Source organism: Harmonia axyridis, chromosome 6 (genome assembly GCF_914767665.1).
Source record: "Harmonia axyridis chromosome 6, icHarAxyr1.1, whole genome shotgun sequence".
In the NCBI taxonomy this organism is placed as follows: Eukaryota; Metazoa; Arthropoda; class Insecta; order Coleoptera; family Coccinellidae; genus Harmonia; species Harmonia axyridis.
Genome location: NC_059506.1, coordinates 22,811,519 through 22,836,204, shown reverse-complemented (window position 1 = coordinate 22,836,204; position 24,686 = coordinate 22,811,519). Strand labels below are relative to the sequence as shown.

The 24,686-nt window shown below is 35.5% G+C and overlaps 1 protein-coding gene across 5 annotated transcripts in view; it reads left to right on the top strand.

The window, feature by feature from the left end:
* Positions 1 to 24,686, top strand: part of LOC123682980 (protein winged eye) — a 186,377-nt gene that overhangs the window by 44,767 nt on the left and 116,924 nt on the right. For 3 of the 5 annotated variants that reach the window (XM_045621845.1, XM_045621844.1, XM_045621840.1), the window contains exons 1-2: positions 8,009 to 8,028; positions 23,837 to 23,879. The exons of 1 other annotated variant lie outside the window; for it this stretch is intronic. In XM_045621845.1, the coding sequence (XP_045477801.1) occupies positions 8,024 to 8,028; positions 23,837 to 23,879 (48 nt within the window). In that variant the 5' untranslated portion in view covers positions 8,009 to 8,023. Of the gene's footprint in view, positions 1 to 8,008; positions 8,029 to 23,836; positions 23,880 to 24,686 lie in introns of those variants that run through there. One more of the 5 variants, XM_045621843.1, reaches the window with a different exon arrangement.

Genomic DNA, 24,686 nt, shown 5'->3' with positions numbered 1-24,686 from the left:
TGGCTGGAGGCTGTAAGTCGCGGACTGATAATCTGAGGCGCAGCGCTACTGCAGGTTCGAATCGCTGCCAGTCAGTGAATTTTTTTTCTTATTTTTCGCCAGTTATTAATTCTTATATTATTTTGCGGTGAATGCTTTGAAATTATGAAATGGATCAAATTTTTTTTGGTCAACTGTGTGAATAATTCCGTAATATACATATTATATATTTATGTTTTCGCGTAGTTTTCAAAGTATCTACTTATGAGAATAACGATTATACAGTGTTTCTGAAGTTACCGTGCCTATTGGAGGTTTCTTGATGAATAGACCTATTTGAAATATGAAAATCGGTATAATAAAATTAATGAACTGATTTGAAAATAATAGGGGTTCCCACATTTTCATCTCATACAGGGTGCACAATAGATTTATAGTTGAGATCATAGCTACAGGTTATTATTCCATAGCATAATTCTTGAAGGTATATACTAAGTGACTGACGATCATATACAGGGTGTTTCATGTCGAATTGATTAAAATTATTCCTCAAATTACATACATACTGTGCGTTGCTGACGCATATTTATGAAAATACTGAAACCTTAGTATCTCGGTGTATATTAGTCCGATATCGATAATACAAAAGATATTCAGTATTTGAATGAATTTTATATAGATTTTTGGCCAATGCAGATCTATGGCCAATGCAGCAGATCTATGGCCAATGCAGATCTATGGACAATGTGGATCTATGGACAAATATGATCTATGGGCAATGTAGATCTACCTACAAGGTGTATCTACGGGCAAAGCGAATCTACCTACAAGGTAGATCTACGGCGCGTACTAGTTAGATATACTAATCGTGGAAACAGTACTATGGGGGGGAAAGGGGAAAGAAACGCGTTTTTTTAAAAGGGAAGAAAAGTTTACACTTTTTTCGACCGTTCGCAGGGAAGTACGAAAGGACTCGATAATACGTTTCGAAAGAGGAAAGACGGACATTTGTTACGGTACCGGGGTTTTTCGGCAAAAGTACCCCGATTATTTTATAATTATTCTCAAACTGGACGAAAAAATCGATTTTCGTCGAAAAGTGAAAACTTCTAGAAACGAGATGGGGCGTAGGATATCGTCGGGACGAGATGTTTTGGCTCAATCTGATGCACGAAAGATGAACTGGAAAAGTAACGGAGCCCTTTTTTCGATTTTCGTCTTTGTTTTCTCGAAAAATTCACGCAAAAATGTGCAATTTTGGTAACATTTTGACGTTTCTCTTAAATCTGTGTTCCCCGATATCATCCATCGATGGCATTCAGAATAGAAACGATGTGAATAAAAATGAGAAACGTCAGATGATATTCGACTAGAAACATTGAAATTTGGACGAATTCAGAGGGAAAATTCAAGAAACGATGATTAATATACGATTTCTATCCGTTTTTCGAGGTATATTTGATGATATTTTCAAACAGAATCGTTTTGTGGCAGTCGAATACATTCGTTTGCTGAAGCTTCTACTAGAGTTATTTTGGTTATTTGAAGTGATTTCAACGAGATATTCAAGCAAATGATGAACGGGAATGGTAGGAAACGTCCTTTTCTGATGGCATCTTTGTGTTTTGTTGAGATTTTCATGGAAATTGGTCAAATCTTATAGCATTCCGTATCATGTAAGTTGTCAAGGAGAGACGTGAATTTTTCATTTTGGACTGATAAATCGGTAGGTACAGATATAAATATTCGATTTCCTTCATATCTAATTGTCTTTTAGACGAAAATCATGAAAATTATTCATATTTATAGAATCTCTGAAACCTGTGATTTTGACAGTTTCCCTATAAAAAGCACAAATGCACGAATTTACTTAAAGCCTTTGTGGCCGGGTAGTTAAGGATGAGGTCGAATGAATTGAAGGCTCTATGGGCTGCAAGTTCAAGTCTCGCTGCCGGTTGAAATTTTTTTCTTATTTTTTCGCCAGTTATTAATTTTTATATTATTTGGCAGTGAATACTTTGGAATAGTAAAATGGATCAAATAAAGTCAATGATGATTTTAAAATAATAGGGATTCCCATTTCATATAGGGGGTACAATTTTCAAGCGTCAATTATACATTTCTGGAAAATCGAGACCTTATAAATCTGAAAATTGGAATTAGAGCTTCAGGTTAGTTTTCTTTTGCATAATTTGCGAAGATATACGTGCGATGAATATTTTTTATACAGAGTGCACAATTTCCGAGTTCCAATTGGACGACTGAAACCTGTTGAAATCTGATAGTTGAGATCTTAGATCCAGGTTATTTTTTTTGCATAATTCTTGGAGGTATACACTGACATACAGGTTGACGATTTCATACAGGGTGTATTATTTTTGAGTGGCAATCAGACATTTATGCAAAATTGTAACCTATTGAAACAACGGATTATAAGCTTCGACTTATTCTTCGTTTTCATAATTTGTGAGAAATAATATAATAATTGATTAAAGATTTTACAGGGTGTATTGAATTGGGATACCAATTTGATATTTTTGGAAAAATAGGCAAAATGAAATCTGGAAATTTGGATAATAGCTTGAGGTTAGTCTAAGACATTCCTGAAGAATTGATTCCGTATGGAAAATTGGTTTCATAGCATTTGCTCTTTCTGCAATCTTGAAGGTATTCGAATAACGAGTCGGGCATTATCATTGGTGTTTTTGTTTGCTTTTTTGTGTTTCAACAAAAACTTCATATACACGATGTTTCATGTCGACTTGATTAAAATTATTCCTCAAATTACATACAGACTGTGCGTTGTATATTAGTCCGATATCGATAATACAGGAGATATGCAGTATTTGAATGATTTTTTATGGGGTGTACATCTGTGACTAATGCAGATCTATGGACAATGAGGATCTATGGACAAAGAGGAACTATGGTCAATGTAGATCTACCTACAAGGTGTATCTACGGGCAAAGAGGATCTATGAGCTACATTGATCTACCTACAAGGTAGATCTACGGCGCGTACTAGTTAGATATACTAATCGTGGAATCAGTACTATGGGGGGGAAAGGGGAAAGAAACGTGTTTTTTTAAAAGGGAAGAAAAGTTTAGACTTTTTTCGACCGTTCGCAAAGAAGTAGTAAGGGACGCGATAATACGTTTCGAAAGAAGAAAGACGGACATTTGTTACGGTACCGGGGTTTTTCGGCAAAAATACCCCGATTATTTTATAATTATTCTCAAACCCGACGAAAAAATCGATTTTCGTCGAAAAGTGAAAACTTCTAGAAACGAGATGGGGCGTAGGATATCGTCGGGACGAGATGTTTTGGCTCAATCTGATGCACGAAAGATGAACTGGAAAAGTAACGGAGCCCTTTTTTCGATTTTCGTCTTTGTTTTCTCGAAAAATTCACGCAAAAATGTGCAATTTTGGTAACATTTTGACGTTTCTCTTAAATCTGTGTTCCCCGATAACATCCATCGATGGCATTCAGAATAGGAACGCCCCTAATTATAAATAAGAAACGATGTGAATGAAAATGAGAAACGTCAGATGATATTCGACTAGAAACATTGAAATTTGGACGAATTCAGAGGAAAGATGCAAGAAAAGATGATTCATATACGATTTCTATCCGTTTTTCGAGGTATATTTGATGATATTTTAGAAAGAAAACGTTTTTAGTCAGTGGGAAGCTTGATTTGCCAGAAGCCTCTACCAGGAGTCATTTGGTTATTTGAGAAGTTTTTAACGAGAAATTTGAGGAAATAATAGACTAGAACTGTATGTACCGCCCTCTTATGATGATATTTTTGCGTTTTGTGGAGATTTTCATGGAAATTCGTCAAATCTTGAAGCATTCCGTTTCATGTGAATTGTCAAGGACATACGTAAATATATCATTTCAGACAGATATTAGCATCCAACCTGAAATAAGCCGGTAGGTAGAGATATTTTAATTAGATAACCTAAATATTTAACGATTTTTTAAACGAAAATCATGAAAATTCATCAACTTATAGAATCTCTGTCACCATTTATTTTGAAATTATTCCTATAACAAGCACAAATGCACCTTATTATGCAAAGGCATTGTGGCCGGATCGTTAGGGATCCGGTCGTTCAAACTGAAGTCTCTATGGGTTCCGAGTTCAAATCTTGCAGCAGGTCGTAATTTTTTTTTCTTATTTTTTCGCCAGTTATTAATTTTATATCATTTGGCAGTGAATACTTTGGAATAGTGAAATGGATCAAATAAAATCAATGATTATTTTAAAATAATAGGGATTCCCACATTCCCATTTCATACAGGGGGTACAATTTTCAAGCGTCAATTATACCTATATTTCTAGAAAATCGAGACCTTATAAATCTGAAAATTGGAATTAGAGCTTCCGGTTAGTTTTCTTTTGCATAATTTACGAAAATATACGTGCGATGAATATTTTTTATACAGAGTGCTCAATTTCCGAGGTCCAATTGGACGACTCTGGATAACTGAAACCTGTTGAAATCTGATAGTTGAGATCTTAGATCCAGGTTATTTTTTTTTGCATAAATCTTGGAGGTATACACTGAGTGATTGACGATTTCATACAGGGTGTATTATTCTTGAGTGGCAATCGGACGTTTATGCAAAATTGTAACCTATTGAAACAACGGATTATAAACTTCGGGTTATTCTTCGTTTTCATAATTTGTGAGGAATAATATAATAATTGATCAAAAATTTTACAGGGTGTATTGAATTGGGATACCAATTTGATATTTTTGGAAAAATAGGCAGAATGAAATCTGGAAATTTGGATGATAGCTTTAGGTTAGTCTTAGACATTCCTGAAGATTCCGTATGGAAAATTGGTATCATAGCATTTGCTCTTTCTGCCATCTTGAAGGTATTCGAATAACGAGTCGGGCATGTTCATTGGTGTTTTTGGTTGCTTTTTTGTGTTTCAACAAAAACTTTATATACACGATGTTTGATGTCGATTTGATTAAAATTATTCCTCAAATTACATACAGACTGTGCGTTGTATATTAGTCCGATTTGAATGAACTTTATATGAGGTGTACATGTGTGGCCAATGCAGATCTATGGACAATGTGGATCTATGGACAAAGAGGATCTATGGGCAAAATAGATCTACCTACAAGGTGTATCTACGGGCAAAGCGAATCTACCTACAAGGTAGATCTACGGCGCGTACTAGTTTCAATCTAACACGACGTTTTTAACAATCTAAACTGCTTCTTTTAAGGCTCAGTGCTGAAATATATTGTTTTTGACGCCAAATGGTTCAACGAGGATACAGAAACAATCATACCATATGCGAAATATTGATGGTTCTGCCGTTTTTCTTTTCCAATTTTATTTATCCCCCTTTGGTGATACGAATTTCACCACGCTCTTTTGATTCCACATCTCTAGGGTTTCAGTTATTTATTCAGAAGTTTATTCGAATCTTCAATTGTCAAATTATAAGGTGTAGTAAAAAGAAATCCTTTATTTTTGCTATAGTTAGAATGATCTTCATCATTCTAACTATAGTGATATTACCTTCGTAATATCATTATATTTCTCTCATTGAAGCCCTCTTTCCTATCGGCATAAAATTATGACAGTCGATTTTCACAAACCTCAGTTGAAGCGAATTTTTCACTAGCAAAATTGTTCGCTATGGAAAGGAACACATGGTATTCACTTGGTGCCAAGTCCTGACTATAAAGTGGATACATACGAATCTACCAACCAAGTTCCTGAAGTTTCTGGAGAGTCGATATCGATATGTGTGGCTTGACGTTGTCCTGATGGAACACAATTTCTCTCCTACTTGCCAAATCTAGCCGCTGTTTGCTTCCTTCAGACGCTCCAATTGTTGACAGTAAAGTTCCGAGTTAACAGTTGTGCCGTAGGGGTGCAACTCATAGTAGATAATTTCCTGCCAATCCTATTAAATACATAGCAAAACCTTCTTGGCCGTCAATCCTAGCTTGCCCTCCGTTTCTGTCGGCTCACCGCTTTTCGGCCATGACCGTTTTCACTTGACGTTGTCGTTAGTGTTTTCATCACCAACTGCCACCAACCAATTCGGTCCGTGAGGTTTTTTTGTATTAACTTGTGTACCCATACATCGAGTTTCTTCTTGAGACCAGCCTTATGCAAGTGGTTCCAAACGGTTTTTCGACAAAACCAAAAGAAAAACGGTAAATTATGGTTTATTTTCTTATTGCTATAGTCTATCTTTGACGCTCGCTTAAACTGAACTGAATCAACTTATCAATAAACTCTCAAAAAAATTTTTGTAGTACGAAATCTCATCTTTCCTACGCCATCTAGTAGAACTCGATCGGACTAACAATTATACAATGCGAGATACAGATCTATCTATGAGAAAAATAATGGTTTTTTCTACTACACCTTATATATTTTTTCATACTTCCGATTCTCCAACCCAGAAGTGCAAAATCTTCTTTGATTTGACGCTTGTATACAAATGAAATTCAATAATAAAACAAACAGAACGTTTTATTAAACACACCTAGCGAAGATACTTCATTCTGATAACATCCACCACAAGAATATATGACGTTGATGCATCCAAATCACATAAAAAACTCCATGAAATTTAGTTTCACACTTCTCCAATGGACAAATCAAAAGAATGATAACACGAAAGGATCCCAAGCTAAGATTTTGAATAACAACAAGGAGTTCAGAGACAAAATTACCATCATTATCTTGAAATACGAGGACATGTTAACGTTCACTACTATGTTCTGATTGAAGTTCCTCCACATATTCTCCAAGACTCTGTTGTCCCCTTGCCCTAACAAATAGGCCATCCTCAAGCCTTCATCTTGGGGATTGGTATCAATAAGTTCTGGTTCTAATAGAGGTGCATCAGGAGGTAAACGGAAGGATAAATTGTTGAGGATTTGTCTTCTGCCTCGAGTGAGTAGGAGCCTCTCTGACATTTGAGTTATACATTCGTTTTGGTCAGCTACAGTCACGTTAGGTTCATCGTCTCCTTCTTGTCTCTTTTCAACAGTATCTGTCACTGACTCTGATATCCTTTCCTCTATTTCATTCAAAACTTCATCAGAATTTTGTTCCTCTGACATATTATCAGTATATTTGAGGTAATCTAGGCAAATTCTTCAATTCGATGTTTTCAAGGATGGAAGTAGTCGTCTTGGAAATGGTCTGGGTTTCTTGGGTCTTGTTGGTGAGATCAGCCTTCAGATCCTTCTCATACCTCTGTTTCAGGAGATCCTCTAACATATCAGCGCATGCTCGAGAGATGGTTGAGCGTTTCATGCACAATTTCGAGATATTTATGCTTGGTGTTTTTTGATTCATGATATACTTGAAATTTTGATGATTATACGTTAGATTAATGTCAAGTTTGAGAGTTTAGATTACAATGGAGTGAGCACAGATGCTGCTGTATTATGGATAATAAATTGTGGTGAAATTTTGGTTTTGGATTCGATGATGGGATTTCAACTATGTAAAGATCAAATCGAGCTAAAAAAAATAGTGAAATAAAATTTTGATGGATTCTGAAATATTTTTGGATTACAAGTGTTTTATCTACAGCTATCTATGGACCTTTTAATCTTCTGATTATGCGTATTTTTTCTATGCAATGTCTGCAAGAAATCATGGGAGAAGAAATTGGGATAATGAAAGCCTTGAATGTATAAAGAAAAAAATTGCAAAATATGCCTTCAGAAATAATAAGAAATCAAATATGTACTTTGATCTATCAACAAGTGAAAAGTTTGTGACTTCTGTCTGAAGTGTATGGAGCTATTGATGTCATACCTGTACGAAAGATAAAGCAGAAAAAAACGATCAATGGCTATTTGGGTTTGCTGAAGACTGACAAAAAACTAAATGGACATACATGAAAACAAACAGTCAGATATTAACAGAAATCATGAAAGAAGATGTTTATCCAAATCTCTGGATGGGAAATCGAACGTAAAAGACCTAGGATATCAATTATGTAATTTCAAAAACAACCAATTTCTGCAATTATGAAATAAGTTATCAATTCCTCTGACCATTAAGTAATATCGTATAGATCATCACCTACGTCCTATATGCTGTATAGATGTATGTATAGGCTATGCAAATCTATGGACCATTTACTCTTTAGGTTCTTAAGCTATTATGTCTATATATACAGATCTACCAAAAATGTTATCTTTCGATTTCTTATGAGTAGATCTATTGCTTGTGAATTCCTCAGGATTAATAGATCTTTACTTATTTTTAATTTTATATAGATCAATTCTTGATGTATTACCTTATAATACATATATAAACAAGGCGGCTGGAGAAAATTTGGTGATCAAGGCACATGATAGGAAGGCGTGGAAATATTTGAGAGAGACCTATATCCAGCCATCCAGGTCTGGATAAATACAGCTTGAGAAAAGAGAGGAAGAGTATCTAAAAAAAGTTTGGAGTTTCACCAATTCTAAATAAAATTTAGAAATATTATCTGCATACTTCATTGAGGAAGTGAAATCTTCACAATTATCACAGGATGGAATTTTAACGTCTGTCTGCATTATCGATAAATTATTTGATTTAAACCTAATGGATAAAACTTTGACTAAGTTCTGATTCTCTTGTACTTAGTTTTCTGTTCAATGATGTTTATATTTGGTTTTTTTTTTTAATCGAAGGCTAATTCTTAAGTGACTAATGTTTTTGGCATGGTTGACTTCGTATTCCGAACATACTTTGTTCAGGACAGGTCTGTAATAAATAAAATGAGTAATAGCAGTTAATTGATAGTATATTTGCCGCAGTAGGACGAAAATGTACAGTGTTTATTTATGACCGATTCCTAGAATTCTGTTTCACCACATCAACGTTATTCGTTAATGAAAATGACACCGAATACGCAATGACAGCTCGGATGGTGTGGGCAGTTCTCCTCATATCTCAGTTATGTTTCAATTTCTCGTCTGAAGTATTATTCACTGTAGTAGCACTCCCATAAATTCGGTATAATTTGTGCAAGCTCAACGTTGTTCGGCGAAACTGTTAAATGCTGAATTATGAATCTTCGTCAACTTGGTTGGATCGAAGGTCGAAGATACGAAAATTATGTCACCACCATAAGTACTCTGATTCAACCATTGGAAGGTCGTTTTGATGGTGTGTTTCTATAGGAGAGCGGTGGATTCATTTGTTTTCTGTGTAGCTTTTCAATTGCGTCACTGTGATTGAAAATTATGGGTGCCGAACCATTCATCAGTTTGGGTACAAGTGAGGGCAGTATAGCATGAATTGGTTGTCTATTGAAATTGATTTTAAGTGTAATTGGCTACTGTTGTTGCACGTGGAAGATTTATTACGATTAGGTAGTAATTTTCTTTTGGCCTCTTTATCCTAGTTATAGCAACATATAACTGTTGGAAAAATGTATCTCAGATACTTTACATTATCTTGTTTACTTTGATGTATCTAAGATAGTGTATCTCAGATCCTTTTTTGGTATTCTTTTTCAGTCATAGGAATCATTATGGTCATATACGGGGTGATCCGACATCATCGGAAATATAGTTTAAAATTTTGCTAGTCCAGTTCTGTTTTTCCAATTTGAAAGAAAATTTAAGGAAGGCATTCATAAAGGGTGACCAAACTGCAAAATTCGAAATAAGTCTACCGATAAGTTCAAGGTTTATCGAACTATGAATTTTACTCATAAGGGAATGTTTATTAATCTCCCTGTATGACGGTGTCAAGCAGAAATTTCAAATTTTAATTATGAATTATTTCTTTGTAGTTACGAAATCGAAAAAAAAATCATAATGATCACGTACAGGGTAATCCAATATTCACGAAAATAGAAAAAGTGTAAAATTTCACTAATCCGGATCTGATTTGTTCGATTCCAGAAATATTAAAGGAAGGCGATAATGAAGGATAACTAAATTTCAAAATTTGAAATTATTCGGTCGATCAGTTAAGAGTTATTGAACTGTAAAATTTCACTTATAAGATGAACATCACCCTGTATATTCCAAACGAAGGCACTCAGACGAGTCCTCCATGATAACCTTCATTTATGGTATCCACTCGGGTATCCGTTTGTCGCATTCTTCTCAGGACACCCTGTATACCATAAAGGATTTAAGATATCGCGAAAAAAGTTCTTTTTGGCAAGTAACAGGTAGTGGTGGCATCTTTTATTCTCTTGTATCATAAGATTATGTAATTTTATATTTTCAAAAAATATTGAAGTTTTTTTTCAATTCTTTGAAACATAATAACCCTATATTTTAAGATTATTTCGAAACGAAAAATCCGATCAAAATAATATCAAGTACTTAATGTGCAGGAACGCATAATTATAAGCTTTGAGACAATATAATTTGTGCTTTTCTAGAAATTTTTTTACTTTAAATCATTTTTAGTATTGGCAGGTTTTTAGAAACTATTTGATGGAAAATTTCGGTTGAATTTTCTGGTAGTTATTAACAATTGAAATTTTATCTTTTCCATGTTATCTATCTTAGGGGTTGTCCATTAATCACGTGAGGCTTGAAATGGGGGGGAGGGGTTTGATAAAAATCACGAAATTAACACAAGTGGGAGGGGGGGTGTAGTAAGATATCTTGTGTATTTATTTTTTCGTCAAACGCGCGATTTTTAAACAAATATTAAGCGGCACGGCGGCAACCTGGTGTAGACATTTTTATTATGGTCCTTAATTTCAGAATAAAATAAGATTATAGTTTATACCTGTATTTAAATTAAGATAATATTCAGAAAATTTTAAGATTTGTTGTAGGTACTAAAAATACACGTGATGTTGAGAAGGGGGAGGGGGGTGGCCTTAAACCTCACTACGTATCACCAATGAGGGAGGGGGGGTTAAAAAATGCTAAAAAAAGATCACGTGATTAATGGACAACCCCTTACATAGTTTCGGACCGATTTTTCCAGTCGAAATTAATGAATCTCCTATATATACGACTAAAGATATTGGTAGAAATTTTTTAACAGAAAACATTAAATTTTATTTTTATATACATATATACAAGGTGGTCCAATGAAAACTTAACACTTCGATTTTACGACTTTAAAATGAAAATGTGGAAAATTTCTCGGAACCGTTCTGATTCGAAGGGGAACAACTTTTCCGCTTTTTTCATCCCCGTAACTTCAACCCTCTAACGGTGTATCAAGTTCTTTGTTGGAACTACATACTCTCGCTGAGTATCTGAAAGATTTCTATAACTCGAAAATTTTTGCTGTTATAGGTACTCATATACACTCTTGTATTTATTTATTGAGAGTTTATTTGATGCATACAAATTTTGATAAATTTTCTTCATTTATATTCCGATATGGTTTGAAATGGACTGAGACAATACATCAACAGTTCAACACACAATGAGAAATCATTATTTGGTCGCACGCCACTTGTCATGTTGTTCGGGTGTTTCCGACAAACAGTCTGCTTATTTCACACGGGTTGTCCAATCTATGAATCACCACACAAAAGCAGCTCGAAAAGAATGCACGTACCGCATTTTGAGATGCCGCTCTAAGTGATTAGACAGTACAGTTAGTCTGTACGTCAGTCTGTTTCCATCAGAGACAGCCTCTACTGATGAATGCAAGAAAAGGGTTTCTTACAGGATGACAATAACAAAGACAGAAAGACACGTACTTATCTCCACGCCATGTATTTCGACGGGAAAGTCAGGATACCCATTTTCCATGCCATGCAATCCTGAAAATGAATTTTCTCTATTTCAGTATCGTAATGACTAATGAGTTCATTACAGTTCTAAAAACAGTGCTGAAATGAACTCATTACAGCCTTGTTTTCGTAAGTAATTGCACAAGAGCATCAAAATTACCGATAATTTTGCATGACAGTGTGTTGTCAGTTATATTTTTCGTTTTGTGGTTGTCTACACAGATTTCCAATCCTATCAAAATTCAACACACGTCAGTTGTCAATTTGATATAATTTGGATTTAGTGAAATAATTTGGGACATTATTCGCATTTTCTTTTCATTCTGGTGGTGTTAAATCGATTTCGTCAGACACAATTCACGACTTTAATGCGTAATTATAAATTATTTCAAAATTCGAAACGTACGATTAAAATTCAAATTCTGTAATCTGTCAATTTTCGTAATAGTCACACCAACTGCCAATATACAATACTAAAGTCATTAGGATGTAGAATCTGAATCTTCCATTGAAGTTTGACAATATTTCATAAAACTTGACTGAAATACAGAAATTATCGTCTAATACTCGTTGCAGAATGCAATTCCAACACATATGCGTTCGAAAACTCGCTCCTTCGCATTTGGCATTCGTGTTGGAATAGAAGCTCATTCCGCAACTTGTTTTAGAATATACTTTTGTATCAGCATCATGTTTTTTTGAAATGATGTGACAGTTTCTATGATAATATTCAATTGGTTGGGAATCAAATGAATTTTGAAATTGTATAACTATCATGAACGCAGAATCAAAATTGTTACCAGAAAAATTCAGAAATTACCATTATGAGGCGGTGGAAAGTTAATGCTATGAATCTGTAAGAAACTGACTGAAAATACAAAGGACTCATTGCTGTCCTTTGACAACCTTGAAACACATACATAGAACAAGCACGCAAGTATGATCAAATAAAATTAAGAGTTGCACTGACTCCTAATATATGGTGGCCAACCTCTGGTGAAGTTTCTTTTGTCTTTTATGTAGGGGCTTCTCCCCCATCTTAACAGTTTTTCAGAGATTATCAGGTGGTTGTATGAATCATACTCCTAGTGAAGTTGCTGCTTCGAACAATACATATTAGGTAGACCTCTGACGTACTTACTTTGTCTTTGAAGTATGTTTCTGTTTGCCCATAAGCAAGTTGCTTAATGTTTAGCAGAACCCTGCCTCCTTTATTCCTTGGCAGTGCAGTCCTCTCAATGTTGCTTTTCTGATAGTGCTTGTGTGCTTTTGTCACCAAAGTTCTTAATTTGCTTTCCAAGCTTTCGATACCTTTTTGCTCCATGGAATTATACCGAAAGCAGATGAAGGGATTTATGGTTCTCGCCATGTTCATGCTGTTGTAGTTTATTTTTGAAGTTTTTATGATTCTCCTAAAGAACTCAACAGTTATTTAGTCTTCCTTCATATTTTATGGTTGATTCGTCGCTTTAGTTTCATCCCAAGGTAAAAGGCCAATTGAAAAGTCCCCGGTCTCCCATAGTGAAACACATTTTTTTTTGGCACAATTCGATTTTATTATTCAACATAGTTGCCTTCGAGTGCGATACAGCATTCATAGCGATCTACCAACTTTTAGATACCATTTTTGTAGTCTTCCGCTTCAAAATAGGCCTCAGTTTCGGCGATTATTTCTTCATTGGCGCTAAATTTCTTGCCAGCGAGCATTCTCTTGAGGTCTGAGAACAGAAAAAAGTCGCTGAGGGCTAGATCTGGCGAATACGGTGGATGCAGAAGCAATTCGAAGCCCAATTCATGCAATTTTGCAATTGTTTTCATTGATTTGTGACACGGCGCATTGTCATGATAAAACATCACCTTTTTTTTTCTTCAAATGGGGCTGCTTTTTAACGAATTCATCCTCAAACGACCCAATAACGCTATATAATTATCAATGTTGATGGTCTGGCCCTTTTTCAGGTAATCAATGAATTTTATACCTTGCGCATCATAGAATACTGATGCCGTAACCTTGCCAGCTCACTGTTGTGTTTTTCCTCGCTTTGGATTTGGTTCATCGTGTCAGTCCACTCAGCTGACTGTCGATTGGACTCCGGAGTGAAATGATGGAGCCATGTTTCATCCATTGTCACATATCGACGGAAAAATTCAGGTTTATTGCACTTAAACAGCTTCAAATACTGCTCAGAATCATTAATACGTTGTTGCTTTTGATCGATTGTGAGCTTGCGCGACACCCATTTTACACGCAGCTTTTTCATGAACAAATATTGATAATAATATATATTTCACCACTAAGCATACCAATCAATGATGGTTGATTTTCCTGGTGCAGACCCCGGAAACTGTTCATCAAGCTAAGATTTTACTTCAACTTTATTTTTCTTTTCAAAAAGCAATATTTTATCAGTACACGAAATTAGCTACACTCACAACGCAATATATCACAAACTAATGGTCGGACTGCTCTCAAATTTTGACACGTATCGTTGGAAAAATCATATGGATTTAATACTAGCACCGTCATATGTGCATCAGACTGGATACTTTTCAATTGGCCTATTATGGTTCTCATCATGTTCATGACGTTGAGATTTGTTCTCAAAATTTGTGTGATTCTGCTAACGAACTTGGTTATTTTTTTATGGTTGATTCGTCGCTTTTGTTTCATTTCAAGTTATTTGCAAAAATCGTTAAATTTGCTTCTATCTCTTGTCCTTTTGAAAGGGCGATTGTTTCATCTTGAATTCTATTTAGCACTACACTTAGAAGACGACACTACAATTTGTAGATGATTATGATTGTAAAAGGCACTTTAATGTAAGTAGGTGTATTTGACCATCATCATCATCATCTGATGGACCACAGAGTGCTATCCCTCCTGTATCAAACTTCAAAATCTGCAACAGATGCTATACAATTTCTCCCCATCTCTACATCCACCTTGACCACGGTACAAAATTCAGTCCACTCAGCTCTCACAGTTTCTCGGAAGCTTTCCCTGGCTCTCGGTGGGTTCCAACCTACACGACGAAGTTGCTATTATCAGCTCGACTAAATACCCCCCTTCGGGCCCCCCCTAGCGTCACCGTCACCGCCCATCTAGCATGCGACCGATTCCCCCCACAACCAGCACATTCATATCTGACTAACTCCAGTGGGAAATAGCCATAATTATAGGTCTTGGTTCTCCATCATTTTCAGCGATGTGGCACGTTCTATGTGTTTCTACGATTACTTCGCAATCTTCAGGACAGGACGGTGTAGTCTCACCTTTCGCGGGCGAGGTATCAATTACCGAATCACGTATTTAAGGTTTTGACTAAGAGAGGTCTCGTTATAACCTATGTTTCCTTTATACAGTGTGTTCCACCATTGACTATTAGGAGGGGTCTATAGCGTTTCAGCGACAGTTCAAAAATAATTACCATTAATACCAAGAGCGTAGAAATGGGGGCTCTAGGGGTAATTACCCCCCCCCCAAGACTTCCAAATCACCATATATTTGCGAAATCTCGCAAAGACGAAGAACGAAAATTTTTCCACAAGATGGACCAATAATTATTTTACTTTTCTTCAAAATCCACACGGCAGTAAATAATTGGACACTTTTTCGGTTTAGCAGTTTATTATCGCTTTCAAGATAAGTACTTTTATTGCACTACAGACACGTCTTTGTCCGAGGTTTATTATTCTCCTTTATCTATCCGCTTTCTCAGCCTCTTATTTGCCATTATTTTTGCATCCGTCATCGGTATACACTTACCCGTTGTTTTCGGTTTTTTGTAACATTCTCGTCACAAAATATCAATAGTGTAGTTATCAAGGAACTGAACTGAGTAATTCGCATAGAAAAATCGTGTGGGATGTGTTGTACCATTTCGTGTTTCCTTTAAATTGCAATTTGTTTGTAAAGACATCAGTTTTGAATTGATTATATCTACACGGTGTTCCTAAATTGGAGGTACAAATGAAAATGATATATTTCTTGGATCATTTAAAAAAAGTCTATAACATGAGTCCCCAAAAACTTTGTTTTTGAGATACAGGTGTTAAAGTTTAAGTTTTTTTGAATCATAGATTCTTTCCTTCACAAGATAATTAATTTGAATTGACCATAGATATTCCAATTTTAGTTTTCATCATGTTATATGCTAATTTTGAATGCAAATCAACAGGGTGATATTTTTTCTGGAAGGGTGCCTGATTCTTTCCTTCAGAACTATGTGAACCGCTGGTAGTCTAAAAAATAAAACTCTGGTCCAATACTGAATCTTTTGGTTTGTTATAGTTTTATCGTATCTCCTATCGATTTCGGGAAAAATATTTCAATCAACTCTCTAGTACTCTTCAGAAAAATCCAAATTATTATAAAGATCCAGCTAGTAAGCTGTAATGAATGGATTAATTATAAGATTTGGTACTTATTTCCCACTCTGTAACGAAGATTAATTAAGATTTGATAAACTGATATAAGCATCGCTAAGAAGTACGACACACTAGAAACACCTTATATCTCGAAAACAAAGCTTTTGCGGGTTTATATTCATGAGACTTTTATTCCTCAAATCACCCCAAGAATTTCTCATTTTGCTCTGTAACTCTACTTTAGGAACATCAAGTATGAGGTAAGAACAACCGAATTGGTAAGAAAAAAAATTATTTAGGGTAATTTGGTTCAAACTTTGTTATCAAATTTTTTTTTTCACATTACAGATATACGAAACGTTGTCGTCAGAATAGTAATTTACGTAACAAGTCCGGAAAATAGGGTTTTTTTGGACGAATAGACAAAATTCCAGGACGAGCGTAAGCGAGTCCTGGAAGTCTGCGAGTCCAAAAAAACCATTTTCGGGCGTGTTGCGTACAATATTTTTTCGGCAACCATGTAAAATAACAATATCGCTGCTGCTTTCCATATTTTATTGCGATTGCGATCAAAAAACATGCAAATTTTTGACAACTAATTCCATATGAACTGTCAGCCGTTATCTCAGTTGCTATGGATTCTATGATTCTTTTCCGGCCTAGTCCAGGAAGTACGTACTTTCCGGACTAGGCCGGGAAATGCTACTTTCTCAGAGAAAAAGCGTCCGGGAAGTGAGCACTTCCCGGACGGTTGCCGAAAAAAATTTTTTCGATTACCCCCCCAAGAAAAAAAAAAGATCTAAGCCCTTGATACAGGGTGTTCCACCATTGATGGTTAAGAGGGGTAAGGTGTGTGAATAAGTCTTTCCCGTTTTTTGTAAGAGATGGCGCCACCAATACTGTGCGAGTATTTAATGGTTACATATGTCATAATCAAAGCTTATTCATCTGTCAACAATTCCACACTAACACATTAGTTGAAATTTTTTCGCATCATAAATTTTTGAAATCGTGAAAATGTCGAAATTTGAGCCGAGTCGACGTCATTTGCGGGAAGTTTCACTTTATTGGTTCAATTTGAAGAAATCTGCTGCCGAGGCGCATCGGTTGCTTCAGGAAGCTTATGGAGAAGGTTGTGTCGATGATTCAAGTGTTCGCGGATGGTTTCGACGCTTCAAAAGTGGCGATTTCGACGTGGAAGACAAGGAGCGTTCCGGGCGGCCGCAAATCTTTGAAGATCAAGAATTGGCGACTTTGCTTGATGAAGATTCGTGTCAAACGCAAGAAGAACTTGCTGAAGCATTGGCAGTTGACCGAACAACCATTTTTCCAAGCGTTTGAAAGCCATGGGAATGATCCAAAAGCAAGGAAATTGGGTGCCGTACGAACTGAAGCTGAGAGACGTCGAACGGCGTTTTTTCACTTGCGAACAGCTGCTTCAGCGACATAAAAGAAAGAGTTTTCTGCATCGTATCGTGACTGGCGATGAAAAGTGGATCCGTTACGATAATCAGAAGCGAAGAAAATCATGGGGACTACCCGGCCATGCATCATCATCGACGGCCAAGCCAAATATTCATGGCGCCAAGCTCATGCTCTGTATATGGTGGGACCAGCTAGGTGTGGTTTACTATGAGCTTCTGAAACCGAATGAAAGGATCACAGGCGAGGTCTATCGACGACAATTGATGCGTTTGAGCCGCGCACTGCGAGAAAAACGGCCACAATACTCCGACAGGCACGACAAAGTTATTTTGCAACATGACAATGCTCGCCCACATGTTGCACAGCCGGTGAAAACATACTTAGAAACGCTCAAATGGGAAGTCCTACCTCACCCGCCGTATAGTCCAGACATTGCTCCGTCTGTTTACCATCTCTTCAGATCGATGACGCATGGCCTGGCTGACCAGCACTTCCATTCCTACGAGGAAGCCAAAAAATGGGTGGATGACTGGATAGAGGCCAAACCGGTCGAATTTTTTCGCAACGGGATTCGTATGTTGCCAGAAAGATGGGGAAAAGTTGTAGCTAGCGATGGCCAATACTTTCAATAATTCATTTGTAACCATTTTTTCACAATGAAGGCTCAAAATTTGAAAAAAAACGGGAAAGACTTATTCACACACCATATATTCATATAAAGAGTTCGTTATTACGGAAAGTCATCATTTATATTTTTTTAATGGAAAAAAAATAGGAGACTTTTTCATTCAAGACTAAATACAATGTGTTCCAACGAAAACTTAACACGTCGATTTTCCGGCTTTAAAATGAAAATGTAGAAAATAATCTTATTCAGTCCAGACCAGATGGCCCGGACTGAATAAGGTCATTTCGAAGTTCAACCTTGAAGAAAACACCTTGTATATAATTTCTCGAAAACAGATTTTGCACATATATTCATCTCAAAATAATCAATTCGTTACTATGTCCCCCTGTAACTTATTTTTTATATTTTTTTTTTAGCTTTGTAGGTATGTACATTTTGTAATTATTACGGACAATCGATGGCAATTTGAAATGTTCAATCACCATTTTTATCTGCATTAACTGTATACTCGTGAAGCACTCTGTATACCTAAGCTGAGAATTTAAAGTACTGTGAATATTTGTACCTTGATCACTCGGAAATGTTCTCTATTGCATATAATAAACAAACTTGTTAAATGACTCAGTCGCAAATTTGTTGAAGGGAGGATAGAGAATTTTTTACGACTGCTTTACGATTGTGAAAAGGTAATCTGATGGAAGTTTATTCTCAGACCTTCGTCAACGTTATCAAGTGCCGAAAGAAGAAACCTGTAAAAGGTATATAATCCCGCTTTCTCAGTAAACGAAACAATGCAATGCTGTTCAGTTTCGAGAAACAAGTTCTTATCTCTTTACTCCATTGCCTATATCCAAATCAACCTCTGAATAGGTTTCAGTTTTGTGAACATGCTGGGTGGTTTACAGCTCTCTCTACTTGTCCAATGGGACTTGACTTGTGAAACTTAACACCAGTTAGGTATCCCAATAATAATTCATTTGTGGTGTTGAAGTGTGACTTTCAAGTGTAGGAGGTGAAAAAAACAATAGATCAGGTGAAAAGTTTAGTTTCGATTTGGATATCTGATATTCGAGGAGAATTGACAAAGTTTTTGAAAAATCGTTTAACCAATGTAATGGAATAACCAATGATGTGAATAAAAAAAAGAGAAGGTAAATTATGAATGAAACATGACATAATAAAAAAATATTGAAATCTCGAATCTGAAATAAACTGTTGGCGGTTTCCCAATGTTCGATTATTTTCTCTTTTCATATTTATGATCTCGTTGAACTACGCTGTGAGTACATCCATCTCTCGCTCACTCTCTCTGTCAATCAATATTTATATTTCAAAAATACTTCTGCTCATTTCCAAGTCCGTCGATTTTTTTTTTTTGTAGGTTTGCGTGACAAACTCAACGAACACGCATCACAACTTTGATGTCGATTCAATATAGGCTTGCGTGTATTATTTACGTATTCGAAATTTTTTTTTTGTTGAAACCGTAGAAAATCCTAAAAATGCAGTTAACTTTTATGAACGTTCAAATAGAGCGCTATAAATTCGTTGGTTTGTCATTTGAAATAATTATAAAGAAACCAGACCGTCAAGGGTTTATTTATCCTTATATATGATACTCATAACCTCAGAGTAATAAACGTAGAAAGAGGGAACATATGTCATTTTCAGTAAGCAAATTTTGTCCCCAACATGACCTATCAAATTTGACATGAAGCGCGCAGAAATTAAAACATATCAGTGATACGATATTTCACTCAAGTCGGGAGTTTCTCCACAAAGAACGCACTTCTTATGCTCCATAGTGAATCAACGTTTCATATCAACTCAAAATATTTTGAAATAAATACTTGAATATATCAGAAGTTTAGAAAACAAACTTCAAGCGCGCCAAACGACGTGAAACAACCGATGACATTAGTAGAGCAAAAGTTGCCAAAACTTGGATTTTAGCAGGTTGATACAGAAAATAATAAATATTCTGCTTATTATAATTTCGACAATCAGGAGAAATATCTGATTCCAAATATTCAAATTTTCATATTTAATCGGGAATCGCTGAAATAAATATAATGTAATATACATTTTTAATGATATAGTAAAATTGTAGATTTGAAAATATATCACGATCCGACAACGTAATCTAACTATGTTGGGTGACATGTGAAAATTGCGTATATGTACTTCCTATATCTATGTTTATTACTCTATGCTCATAACAGATCATAGGAATCAATTACTGTTTCAGAGATTTAGAAGAGGATTTGGGACAGCCTGTACATTCATTTTTATGATGATAAAGAGAAGGGAAATAAGGATATGTATTGAATATCAAAAACGTGACCATATTTTACCGATCTCAAGTAATAAATAGAACAATTGTTTTCGATCGGTACAATATGTTTACCTTTCTTGGTACTTGATCTCTAATGAAATTTAGAATATATTACTAAGGTGCTGCATGAATTGCAGTTCATAAGACAATATATATGTAGTTCCGCTTTTTATCAAATGAGAAAAAACCTCATCACTGTAAAAAGAATGAAAAACTTTCTGTAGAATTTGCAGTATTTCCAATCGTATTTGACTATCGATCCTCGTCAAACTTAATCTCTGTGACGTCTTTGAAATCTAATTAGACATTCAGAACACCCTATTTGGGCAGATTAAAAAGGAAAAGAACAATAAATCCTAGGAACCGACATTTCCGATTTAATCATCAAATTTGGTGTTGCTCGGGCCAACGTATTATTCCGATAGAAATCATTCTCAAGTTCAGGGTCATTCTAAATTGTATGGCGTGTACATTTCGAGCCGGTACTTAAAAATGGCGTCGGAAATGTACGAACGAGAAAAAAAAAACTGTGGTAGACCGTTAAGTACAACACAATAGCGTGGGTGCGTTCTGCAAAATACATATATATGACATTTAACCCTTTTATTTTCAAAGACTTGGTTGAAGAATTACGTAATTTTGTAACATTTATTATTGAATTGGATGATATTGGAACAATGGCATTATTTCATAATACTGATTTATGTATCTTCTCTTATAAAATAAAGTTCAGGAAACTATTAATTGGTTCCTGTTCATACACTGATGAACAATTGCTAGGGATCACTTAAGAACTTCTCTTCATTTGTATTTTTTTCAAGTTATCTCGTGAATATCTGTACATTATATGTTCTCTAAGGGAAATGTAAGATGTTTTGAGTTGATTATATCAGAGTCTTCCTCACGTCATCGGCTCTTGTTCACAAAATCGATTATTATCTGTAGGCTGTTACAGGTGGAGTGAAAAGCAATGTGGTATTTGTTATTAAATCTGTTTTTTCTCTCGTTCAAACACATAAGGTGACAATAATTGAAGAAATGAGAACAATATCAGCTTATCAGTCATGCCGAGAAGACGTTTGGCTCCTGTGCAACTGGACCAAATCATACGGTGGATACAGAAAGGTTTGTTCCAGCGAGAAGTGTCCCGGCGGTTGAATGTTTCGCAAAGTGTCGTGAGTCGGGCTTGGAATAGGTTCATCCAAAACGACTCAGTAGCCTATGTTCATGGAGGAGGTCGGCAGCGCAGTACAACAGCTGCCCAAGATCGTCTTTTGATCCTCAATGCTAGGAGAAATGCCACTTACCCGGCGTCGCGGCTCAATAGATCACTGAGAGTTGCAACAGGAGTTCTAATTTCGAACCAGACTGTAAGACGACGACTACATGTTCGGGGTTTGAGAGCACGTAGGAGGGTACAACATCCCCGTTTGAATAGGGAACACCGGGTTCATCGACGGCAATGGGCTGAGGAGCGCCGCAATTGGACACTTGAAGATTGGAGCCGATGTTTATTTACGAATGAGTCTAGATTTCGTTTGGTCAACTCCGATGGACGTATTCTTGCTTGGAGGGAAAGAGTTCGAAGGTATGCAGAACAGTTTATGGTACCCACAACAGCTTTTGGCGGAGGTTCTATATGTGTATGGGGAGGCATTTGTTTGAAGCAACGCACAGAGTTGGTTGTTCTGCAGAACACCACCATGACCAGCCAGAGATATCACGATATGATTATTGAACCCATAATTGTTCCGTTTGCGGCTGCCGTGGGCGAGAATTTCATTTTAATTGACGATAATGCCCGTCCACACCGTAGTCGTCTGGTTAATGAAGCGCTAGAATTTCATGCTATTGATAGGATGGACTGGCCAGCTCGCTCTCCAGACATGAATTGCATCGAACATGTCTGGTCTGAGATGTCTAGACAATTGTCAACCTTAGAACAACCGATCAATAACCTGGAGGACCTTTCTAACGCTTTACGGGATATTTGGACGAATTTGCCCCAAAATTTTATAAATCGTTTGATCGAAAGTATGCCTCGTAGGGTAGAATGCTTGAGACGAGCTCGTGGGGGACCAACTAGGTACTAGCTTAACCGAAACTTCAGCCTTCTTGTGGTTTCATCATAAAATTTTTATGTTATTCAAACACAGAATTCTGAGTGTTCCTAATAAAGTCTTTTTTTCTCTCCAACTTTCCATTTTTTCATTCTTTTCTCAAGTGAACCATATTATCAACTGAATATACTCTGATATCTGACTAAATTTATAATCTTGGAGCGAATATTTCAGAAATAAATTTAGAATAAGTAAGTGATCCCTATAAATTGTTGAGCAGTGTATTTCGTTCAATTTCATTTACATCGAGATAATAATGCTATTGTGTCAGCTGTCAGAAAAAATGATTTTAGTCACATTTAAAGTAATATCATCTTCATCTTAGTTCTTTCTTAACTAGTATCTCAAACACTTTTCGAAAGATACTGTATTTTATTTAAAAAAAATGGTTTTTTATGCCATAAGTATCTTGGATAAAATACGTATTGCTCAGAGTTCAATTTAATTTTCAAAGTAACTGAAATAGATACATTGTGCATTTAGTAGTAAAAGTGATACTCAATTGGACAATAAACTAAAATAAAATAATGAATTATGGATTTTTCTCAAATACATAAATAATGATTTTCATTTTCAATATTGTTAATAAATAATGATTTTCGATTACAATCTCATTGACTATGAAATCATTCCGTTTTTTGTTGAGACAAAATAAAGATAATCATTACTTATTCTGGTTAAATATTGGCTATCTTCCGAAAATATTTCAAATGGAAACTGATGATGATGATATTCAGATGTGCAAAGCACCAACAGAGTTGGTAAATGCTTCTGAACATGTCATCTTGAATTTGTTGCAAATAGATCCATGGAAAAATATGAATAATCTTACACACGTTTCATGGATTATTGCCAAAAAAAATATGACCTCACGATCTGAAAATTGTTGATTGCTCACTTCTCCTGTTTGTCTACCAAGATGAAAGTTTTTACATAATGGTCAAATTATTCCATACTGAAAACTACACTCAGTAAAAAAAGAACAAACTGGTATATCAGAATATTCTGAATTACGTGCTTTGTAGAAACGTCAAAATTTATATATATATACCGAAAAAATGGAAAATTGTGTCTGATGATCAGAGCAAGGCATACTGTATTAGCGTATTCTGCAGTCTGAATTTGCTCTGAAAATGTAAGCATTTTTGAACGACTTCATAAGAAAGTATTTCACCAAACATCTAAAAAAAATAAATGTAATGAATAATTTAGACCAACTGTCGAATAATCTTAGTTTTCTTTTAGGATACCAGGAAACCAATTAGTCATTGATACGTTTCATGAAGAGGTGAGTGTTAAAATAAAAATTTAATGGTGAAGGCTTATTTCATTAGACACTGTACACTAAGAATAGAAAAGTACTTAATAAAACAAGTTTCTGGTGTTCTTCAACAGTGCCGAATATTCTTTATGGGCAAATTTGATGTGACCAGCATGCTTCACAGAATTGGCGCCAAGCGTTTATTTTTGTTAATGTTTTTAATGTTTTTAAATACCTCTTTCAAATGTTTACCCCATAAGTACCTACTATTGAAAACTTAATCGTCAACAGCTGAAATTGTTAACTTTTAAAATCACCAAACAAAACCAGCTACCTAATTCCTACTTACTCTCTGATACTTGTGATACTACGAAACCATTTTTTCTTGATAAATCTTACGATTTTTTAACGATAATCACAACTGACAACTATTCACTTCACCAATTTGTTTTAAAACAATTCGTCGCATTCATAATCTTATGTACTTTCTATTCAGGGCACGGTAGACGAAATTTGCTATCGAGTTCATGTAAATAAGTTAAATCATCACTCATAAAGTTTATTTCTATCAGTTTTCGCGAGTATGAGCAGTATCCATCGAAAAACAAGGAAAGAAATGACGTGAAGTCAGAATTTTTTGAGCGCTCGTTCATTCATGCGTCATCTTATACCTATTTACAATTCTGTCGTCTCCAAAGCTATTGTCATTACTCATTTTTATCCATATTCTGCTTCGACCTTCTATAATTTTGATGAAGTTAAGCATAATGCTTGTTATTTTAATTTTTTTCGATATTTCCCCTATATTCTATTTTCTATTTACGAGATCAAAAT